General features: G+C 50.2%; 1 protein-coding gene across 1 annotated transcript in view; it reads left to right on the top strand.

Annotated features, from left to right (window-relative positions):
• Positions 1-10,000, top strand: part of fry (Protein furry) — a gene marked incomplete in the record, with an annotated part of 171,930 nt that overhangs the window by 47,587 nt on the left and 114,343 nt on the right. The window contains 1 exon segment of the mRNA XM_070116952.1: positions 6,093-6,250. Coding sequence (XP_069973053.1) covers positions 6,093-6,250 — 158 coding nt within the window.

The raw sequence follows: 10,000 nt of genomic DNA, 5'->3' as shown, positions 1-10,000 counted from the left end.
CGCCGGGATCGTCAACAACTATTCATCCACTTAAGAAATGGATTAGTGAAGCGTAAGAATTTTTTTCTTTCTTTTCTTTTGTTCGCGGGATAGGGATGTCAACTCAGGGCGATATCAACTCAGGGCGATACCTACTCCGGGCGATACCAAGTCAGGGCGATACCAAGTCAGGGCGATACCTACTCCGGGCGATACCAAGTCAGGGCGATACCAACTCAGGGCAGTACCTACTCAGGGCGATACCAACTCAGGGCGATACCTACTCCGGGCGATACCAAGTCAGGGCGATACCAACTCAGGGCGATACCTACTCAGGGCGATACCAACTCAGGGCGATACCAACTCAGGGCGATAGCAACTCGGGGAGATACCAACTCAGGGCGATACCAACTCAGGGCGATACCAACTCAGGGCGATACCTACTCCGGGCGATACCAAGTCAGGGCGATACCAACTTAAGGCGATACCAACTCAGGGCGATACCAAGTCAGGGCGATACCTACTCAGGGCGATACCAACTCAGGGCGATACCTACTCAGGGCGATACCAACTCTGGGCGATACCTACTCAGGGCGATACCAACTCAGGGCGATACCTACTCCGGGCGATACCTACTCCGGGCGATACCTACGCAGGGCGATACCTACGCAGGGCGATACCTACTCCGGGCGATACCAAGTCAGGGCGATACCAACCCAGGGCGATACCAAGTCAGGGCGATACCAACTTAAGGCGATACCAACTCAGGGCGATACCAAGTCAGGGCGATACCTACTCCGGGCGATACCAAGTCAGGGCGATACCAAGTCAGGGCGATACCTACTCCGGGCGATACCAAGTCAGGGCGATACCAACTTAAGGCGATACCAAGTCAGGGCAATACCTACTCAGGGCGATACTAAGTTAGGGCGATACCTACTCAGGGCGATACCAAGTCAGGACGATACCAACTTATAAGATACCAAGTCACAAGCAATGAATTTACTCAGGCGACCAGGCTAGGCGATACCAACTCAGGGCGATGCCAACTCAGGGCGATACCTATTCAGGACGATACCAATTCAGGGCGATACCTAGTCAGGGTGATACCAACTCGGGCCGATAGCAACTCGGGGAGATACCAAATCAGGGCGATACCTACTCATTTTCTTTTTCTCTTTCATACCAAATTCCTCTTCTTCTTTCCTTCCTCTTCATCCTCTCTCTCCCCCTTGTCCTCTCATCCTTTTTTTCTCTCTCCTTCCTCCTCTCTTCTCCCTCTCTCTCTCCCTTCCCTCCTCCTCCTCCTCCTCTCCTCTTCCCCTCTTCCTCTTCCCCTTCTCCTCCTCCTCCCCTTCTTCTTCGCGCCGTTTTCTTTATCCTCTAATTGAAAGCGCGGCTAATTCTCCAATTCATATCTTGTAATGACTGTTATTCAAAGGAAACTAATGGAACGCGATGGGAGACTAATGGAATTCGACAGACATTAGTTATTAGAACTAATCGAAGTATCTCCCGTTTCTGCATTGTTGTCAGATTTCCGGAGGGAGGGAGGGAGAGAGAGGGAGGGAGGGAGGGATTGAGAGAGAGAGGGGGAGGGAGGGATTGAGAGAGAGAGAGAGGGGGAGGGAGAGGAGAGAGAGGGAGGGAGGGAGAGGGGGAGGAGGGGAGAGAGAGGGAGGGAGGTGGGAGGGAGAGAGGAGGAGGAGAGAGAGGGGGAGGGAGGGAGGTGGGAGGGAGGGATTGAGAGAGAGAGAGAGGGAGGAGGGATTGAGAGAGAGAGGAGGGAGGGATTGAGAGAGAGAGAGAGAGGGAGGGAGGGGGAGAGGGAGAGGGACAGGGAGAGAGGGAGAGGAGAAAGAGGGAGAGAGGAGGGGAGGGAGGGATTGAGAGAGAGAGAGGGGGAAGGGAGGGATTGAGAGAGGGAGAGAGGGGGAGGGAGGGATTGAGAGAAGAGAAGGGGAGGGAGGGATTGAGAGAGAGAGAGGGAGGGAGGGATTGAGGAGAGAGAGGGGGAGGGAGGGATTGAGAGAGAGAGAGGGGAGGGGAGGGATGGAGAGAGAGAGAGGGGGAGGGAGGGATTGAGAGAGAGAGAGGGGGAGGGAGGGATTGGAGAGAGGGAGAGAGGGGGAGGGAGGGGATTGAGAGAGAGAGAGGGGGAGGGAGGATTGAGAGAGAGAGGGGGAGGGAGGGATTGAGAGGAGAGAGAGGGAGGAGGGGATTGAGAGAGAGAGGGGGAGGGAGGATTGAGAGAGGAGGAGAGGGGGAGGGAGGGATTGGAGAGAGAGAGAGGGGGAGAGAGGGATTGAGAGAGAGAGAGGTGGGGAGGGAGGGATTGAGAGAGAGAGAGGGAGGGAGGGATTGAGAGGAGAGAGAGAGGGGGGAGGGAGGGATTGGAGAGAGAGAGAGGGGGGAGGAGGATTGAGGAGAGAGAGAGAGGGGAGGGAGGGATTGAGAGAGAGAGAGAGGGGGAGGGAGGGATTGAGAGAGAGAGGGGGAGAGGGATTGAGGAGGAGAGAGAGAGGGGAGGGAGGGATTGGAGAGAGAGAGGGGGAGGGAGGGATTGAGGAGGAGAGAGAGGGAGGGAGGGACGAGAGAGAGAGAGGGGAGGGAGGGATTGAGAGAGAGAGGGGGAGGGAGGGATGAGAGAGAGAGAGGGGGAGAGGGAGGGATTGAGAGAGAGAGAGGGGGAGGGAGGGAGGGAGGGAGGGAGAGAGAGGAGGGAGAGAGAGAGAGGGGGAGGGAGGGATTGAGAGAGAGAGAGGGGGAGGGAGGGATTGAGAGAGAGAGGGGAGGGAGGAGAGAGAGAGGGGAGGGCGGGGAGAGGGAAGGAGGGAGAGGAGAGAGAGGGGGAGGGAGGGAGGGAGAGAGAGGGGGAGGGAGGGAGGGAGGGAGGGAGGGAGGGGAGGGAAAAAAGTGTAAGACTGGTGTCACTGGGAAGGGGGTAGGGAAGGGAGAAAGGATGGTAGGGAAGGTTAGGGAGGAAAGGGGGTAGGGGTGTGGGTGGGGTGTAGAAGGAAGGAAAGGGAGGAGGGGAGAGGAAGAGGAAAAATGGGTGGAGGAGAGGAGGAAGGAAAGTGGAGGGAAAGGGAGGAGGGAGAGGGGGAAGAGGAGGAAAAGGGGAAGGGAAGAGGAGGAGGCCAAAGAGGGGAAGAGGAGGAGGAGGAGGAAGGAGGGAGGAAAGTGGGAGGGGAATAGGATTAAAGGAGGGAGGGGAGGAGCAGGAAAGGGAGGAAGAGGAAGGAAACATTCTCTGTTGCGAATTCTCTGTTGCGGAAAGTTAAACAGCTGGATCGGGAGCCACACAGCGCCATTGGAGTTAGCTGGTACACGGTATGAGGCGTCAAGAAGCAGGTATCCGGATAGTTGAGGGAGAGAGGGAAAGGGAAGGGGAGCGCCATTGGAGTTATTGGTATTACCTGGTATGAGGCGTCAAGAAGCAGGTATCCGGATAGTTGAGAGAGGGAAAGGGAGGGGGAGAGAGGGAAGGGGAGAGAGAGGGAGAGAGGGAGAGGGAGGCGAAGGGGGTGTGGGAGGACTGAGAGGGTGAGAGAGAGGAAAAGGAAGAAGAAGGGATAGGGAGGACTGAGGGGTAGAGAGAGAGGGAGGAGAGGGGGAGGGAGAGGGAGAGATGGGAGAGGGAGACGAAGGGGTAGGGAGGGGGAGAAGAGAAAAGGAAGGGGGAGAATGAGAGGGAGAGGGGAGAAGAGAAAAGACAATGGAGGAATGGGAGGGAGAGAGTGGAAGAAGAGAAAGGGGAAAGAGAAATAGAGAAATGAGGGGAGTTTCAGAGAGGGAAGGGGAGAGTGGGATAGAGGGAGAGGGAAGAAAATTAGGGTAGGGAGGACTGAGAGGGGGAGGGGTGAGAAGAGAAGAGAAAGGGAGGAATGAGGGGAACGGGAGGAATAGAGGAGGGAGAGAGGGAGAAGAGGGAAAGAAGAGAGAAATGAGGAGGAGAGGGATGGGAAAGGGAAGAGGAGGAAGGAGGAATATGTGGTGGAGGGAGACGGAGGGAGACGGAGAGGGAAGGTGAATAAGAAAGAGGAAAGGAAAAGAAAGGAATGGAAAGAAAAGGAAAGAGGAAAAGAAAGGAATGGAAAAGAAAGGTAAGGAATAGAAAGGAATAGGAAGGGAGGAATAAGATAGAAGGAAAGGAAGGAAAGGAATGGGGTTCGGGAAGGGGGAGGGGGAGATAGAGAAAAGGAGAGTGTGAGGGAGGGGGAGGGAAGGGGAGTTGGAGAGAGGAAGAGAGACGGAAAGATAAATAGCGAATAAAGAAATGAGAAAGAAGGGGAAGAATGGAGGCGGAAGGGGAAAGAAGAAACAAAATATGTCGCCGCCGTATTTTGATCTCCGCGGCTGTAACGAGGAAACAAGGGTGGAGATCGAGTTCTGTTTTATTTTTATTTATTTATTTTTTTCATTATTTTTATTTATTTATTTTTTCAGATTTTGGGGAAAAAGTCTTCATTCGTATTAGTCTTATTGTTACTGTTCTTGCATTGTTGACATCATTAGTAGGGTCTTGTGTGTATTTATCTGTCTATCTTTGCATTTATCATTAGATAGAGGTTTATTATTGGTATGAGTGTTATTACTGATATGTTATTGCTGCATTTCTTCATTTTTATCATTGTCTTCTTCGTTATCGCCATCATCATTATCATCAACAACGTCATCATTGTCATAATTATCATTATCATTAGCGTTGCTTTCATCATTGTGATGATTATCATTATCATAATCGTTACCACCATTACAATCGCCATTTCTACCGCCATTCTTAACCACCATTCCAACAACCATTCCTATCATTCCAATCGCCATTCCCAACAACCATTCCTATCATTCCAACCACCATTCCCAACAACCATTCCTATCATTCCCAACCACCATTCTAACAACCATTCCTGTCATTCCAACCGACATTCTAACCACCATCCCAGCAGCCATTCCTATAATTCCAACCACCATTCTAACAACCATTCCTGTCATTCCAACCGCTATTCTAACAACAATTTCTATTCCAACCGCCATTCCAACCGCCATTCCCAACAACCATTCCTATCATTCCCAACAACCATTCCTATCATTCCCAACCACCATTCCTATCATTCCAACCACCATTCTAACAACCATTCCTGTCATTCCAACCGACATTCCAACCGCCATTCCCAACAACCATTCCTATCATTCCAACCACCATTCCCAACAACCATTCCTATCATTCCAACCACCATTCTAACAACCATTCCTGTCATTCCAACCGACATTCCAACCGCCATTCCCAACAACCATTCCTATCATTCCAACCACCATTCCCAACAACCATTCCTATCATTCCAACCACCATTCTAACAACCATTCCTGTCATTCCAACCGCCTTTCTAACAGCCATTCCTATATTTCCAACCGACATTCCAACCGCCATTCCCAACAACCATTCCTATCATTCCAACCACCATTCCCAACAACCATTCCTATCATTCCAACCACCATTCTAACAACCATTCCTGTCATTCCAACCGCCTTTCTAACAGCCATTCCTATATTTCCAACCGACATTCCAACCGCCATTCCCAACAACCATTCCTATCATTCCAACCACCATTCCTATCATTCCAACCACCATTCCCAACAACCATTCCTATCATTCCAACCACCATTCCCAACAACCATTCCTATAATTCCAACCACCATTCCCAACAACCATTCCTATAATTCCAACCACCATTCCCAACAATCATTCGTATAATTCCAACCACCATTCTAACCATTCCTGTCATTCCAACCGCTATTCTAACAACAATTTCTATCATTCCAACCGACATTCCAATCGCCATTCCCAACAACCATTCCTATCATTCCAACCACCATTCTAACAACCATTCCTGTCATTCCAACCGCCTTTCTAACAACCATTCCTATCATTCCAACCGCCATTCCCAACAACCATTCCTATCATTCCAACCACCATTCTAACAACCATTCCTATCATTCCCAACCATCATTCCTATCATTCCCAACCACCATTCCTATCATTCCCAACCACCCTTCCCATCATTCCAACCGCCATTCCAACCGGCTCCCCACTGTCTCGCTTCCCCCGACAGAGAGTACCCGTGCGACCACTACACCGCCATCATGAACGTGACTCTCCTCCACACGGGCTGCCCTCGCGCCTCCATCCACGAGACGGCGCTCCAGCTGCTGCAGGTTCTCGACAAGAGGTTCTTCGGTGCCGTGACGCCCCTCGTCGGCGAGGCTGAAGGTAAGGAAGATCGATGTTCAGAAAGAGAGAAAAGGAGGAGAAAAAAGGAGAGGGGGGAGAGAAGGAGAGAGAAAGAGAGAGAGAGAGAATGAGTGAGTGAGTGAGTGAGTGAGAGAGAAAGAAACAGAGATGGTGAGATAGAAAGAGTGAGAGAAACAGTGAGTGAGTGAGTGAGTGCGTGAGTGAGTGAGTGAGTGAGTGAGAGAGAAACTGAGATGGTGAGATAGAAAGAGTGAGAGAAACAGAGAGAGTGAGAAACAGAGAAGGTGAGAGAAAAAGAGAGAGTGAGAGAAACAGAGAAAGAGAGAGAGAGGGTGTGAGAGAGAGAGAGAGTGAGGTGAGGGTGGGGGTGAAGTTATCTCGTTTTTATATATAATGTTATTTGTTTGTGCAACTTGTGTTTGGTGTATCTTTTCTTCTCTTCATTTCCCTTTTCTTTCTCATTCACCCCCCCATTTTTTCACTCCTCACCCCCCCTTTGTTTCACTGTTCCTCCTCACTCTCCCTCCTCCCCCCCCCTTTTTTACACCCCCCTTCTCACATCTCCTCACTCCCCACCCCCTCCTCCCCTCCTCCCCTCCCACCTCCTTCCACCTAAGCCATCATCCCGGGGACAAAATTCCGGCCAACTCCGACACAATTGGCGCTGTTTTCCCTTCGCCGCGAGGACTCAAGGCGGTTGGCTTGAGGTTGGGGAGAGGGAGAAGGGGAGGGAGAGGGAGAAAGGGAGGGAGGGAGAGGGAAAAGGGGAGGGAGAGGGAAAAGAGGAGGGAAAGGGAGAAGAGGAGGGAAAGGGGGAGGGAGAGGGAGAGGGAGAAAGGGTAGGGGAGGGAGAGGGAGAAGGGGAGGGATAGGGAGAAGGGGAGGGATAGGGAGAAGTGTGGATGGAGAGGGAGAGTAGGGAGGGACAAAGGATTATGGGAGGGAGAGAGAGGAGAGAGTAGAAGGAGAAGGATTAAGAGAGAAAGAGAGAAGAGAAAGGGGGAAGGTGGGAAGAAAGAAAGAAGGAGAGGGAGAGGGATAAAGAGAATGAGAAAAGAGAAAGGAGAGAAGGAGAATGGAGATGGAGATGGGAGATGGAGATGGAGATGAGAGGAGGGAGATGGAGATGGAGATGGAGGAGGGAGAGGGAGAAAGAAAAGAGAAAGAAGAGAGGAAGAGAAGAGCAGAAAGAGAGAAGAAATGGGGAGGGAGAAGGGAAAGAGAAAGAAGAGAGAGGTGGGAGAGGGAAAGGGGGAGGGGCAGGGAGTAAGAGAAGGAAAGGGAGACGGGGAGGGAGAAGGAGAGGGAGATGAAGAAAGAGAGGGAAATACAGAGGGGAAGAATGGAAGGAAGAGGGAGAGGGAGAAAGAGAAGATTTTTTACTTTGTATTTGCATTGTGGAATGGTTATGGTTATTATTTTACTTATGATTGTATTTTGTTTTATTTCTATTGTATTTTGTTTTATTTCTATTGTATTTTGTTATATTTCTATTGCATTTTGTTGTATTTCTGTTGTATTTCTATGGTATTTTGTTGTATTTCTATTGTATTTTGTTTTATTTCTATTGTATTTTGTTTTATTTCTATTGCATTTTGTTTTATTTCTATTGCGGTATTTGTTTTTATTCTTATTGTAATGGTTATGTTTCGCTTTATAATTATTTTTATTTTTTGATATTTCATCTTCCTTCGTGGTCTTGTTGTTCGTTGAAGTCGCGTCCGCTTTTGGGGCCGAGAGGCAGCTCGCGCGAAGGGGCAGGTGAGGCGCGGTCTCTCTTCGTTTTCTTTTTTTTTCGTTTTTCTGTTTGGAACTCTCGTCATTTATTTTTATTTTCTTTCTTCCGTTCTCATCTTTTTTTTTATATCTTTTACTTTTTTTTCTCATTTTTTTACTAGAGATTTCGTTCTCTTTTTTTTTCCTTTTCCGCTTTCTCTTTTTGTGTCTTTTTTCCCTTTCTTTTCGCTCCTATATTTTTTTTTCTTTCTCTATTTTCTATTTGTATATCTCATTTTTCCTACTCCGTCCTAATACTCCATCGCCGTTCCTTCTTCTTCTTCTTCTCTTCTTCTCTTCTCTTCTCTCTTTTTCTTCTTTTCCCTCTCTCTCTCTCTCTCTCTCTCTCTCTCTCTCTCTCTCTCTCTCTCTCCACTTCCTCCCTCTCTCCTTTCTTCCTCCTCTCCTCCTCCTCTCTTCATTTCCCCCTCCTCTTCCTCCACCTCCCCTTTTTCATCTCCTCCTCCTCTCGCCCCTCTTTTTCCCTCTTCGTCCTACTCTTCTTCCTCTTTCCTCCTCCCTCCCACCCTCCTCTTCTTCTTCTTCTTCTCTCCTCTTTCCTCCTCCTTCCTCCTCCTCCTCCTCCCTCCTCCTCCTCCTCCTCCTCCTCTCCTCCCTCCCTCCTCCTCCTCCTCCTCCTCCTCTCCTGCGTCCCCTCCCTCATTCGTCGTTCCTCACTCCTCCGCCTACCTCCCTCCTCCCTCCTCCTCCTCCCTCCCTCCTCCCTCCTCTCTCCCTCCTCCTCCTCCTTCTCCCTCCCTCCTCTCCGCCTCCTCCTCCATATCTCCTCCCCTCCCTCCTTCCTCCCCCTTCTCCATATCCCCTCTCCTCTTCCTCCCTTCCTCCTTCCTCCTCCTCCCTTCCTTTCCTTCCCCCATCCACATACCCACAACATCCACCCACTCACACTCCTCCACACACGCACACCCATCACGCCCACTCACTTAACTCAACCCCCCCATCCCACCCCCACCTCCACACCCCACCCTAACCCCACCCCTACCCCTACCCCCACCCCCTCGCATTGATTGACAGTTTCCTCGGCTGAAAGCAGTGTCAGCCGATACTGGGAAAAGACGAGGAAGATGGTATTGGTATGCGTCTTTTTGCATCTGTGTTTGTGTGAGACGTGTGGTGGTGTATCTGTTTGTCTGTCTTTCTGTCAGTCTGTCTGTTCGTCTGTCTGTTTGGCTGTTTGTTAGGCAGTCGGTTGGTCGGTCAGTCGGTCGGTCGGTTGGTCAGTCAGTCAGTCAGTCAGTCGGTGGGTCGGTCGGTCGGTTGGTCGGTCGGTCGGTCGGTCGGTCGGTCGGTCGGTTGGTCGGTCGGTCGGTCGGTCGGTTGGTCAGTCAGTCAGTCAGTCAGTCAGTCAGTCAGTCAGTCAGTCAGTCAGTCAGTCAATCAGCCTGCCTGCCTGCCTGCCTACTTGTCTGTGTGTCTGTCTGTGTATCTATCGAGCTATCTATTACCTTGTCTGTCCTTACAAGGAGGAATATTTACGAGTATGGATATTTTGGGTGTGGGGATGAAGGCCCCAAGAAAAGGGTGCTGGGGATGGGGATGAGAGAGAGAGAGAGAGAGAGAGAGAGAGAGAGAGAGAGAGAGAGAGAGATATTAAGAGGGAGAAAGAGAAAGACCCACATGATGAGGGATGAGGGGAGGGAGGGGGTGGAAGTAAAGGGTGAGTTGAGGATTTTATTTTAAGAAAAAAAAAAAAATGTTTGGGACATGATGGTGCAGGTCATAGGTCATAGCCTTGTCTTGACTGTTGAGGAAGTAGCTACTCTCTCTTCTCTCTTTCCTCTTTCTCTCTCCTCTGTTTCTTTTATGTATCTCTCGTTCTTCTCTCTCCCCTCTTTCTTTTATGTCTCGTACTTTTCCCTTTTCTCTTTCTCTATCCTGGCTTTTGTGTCTCTCGTTCTCTCTCTCGTTCTTCTTTCTTTTTCTCTTTCATTTCTCTCTCGTCTTTCTTCCACTCTCTTTTTTTTTCACCTC

Source organism: Penaeus vannamei, chromosome 39 (genome assembly GCF_042767895.1).
Source record: "Penaeus vannamei isolate JL-2024 chromosome 39, ASM4276789v1, whole genome shotgun sequence".
Classification (NCBI taxonomy): Eukaryota; Metazoa; Arthropoda; class Malacostraca; order Decapoda; family Penaeidae; genus Penaeus; species Penaeus vannamei.
The sequence above is the reverse complement of the archived record's forward strand: the minus strand, read 5'-3'. Positions and strand labels throughout refer to the sequence as shown.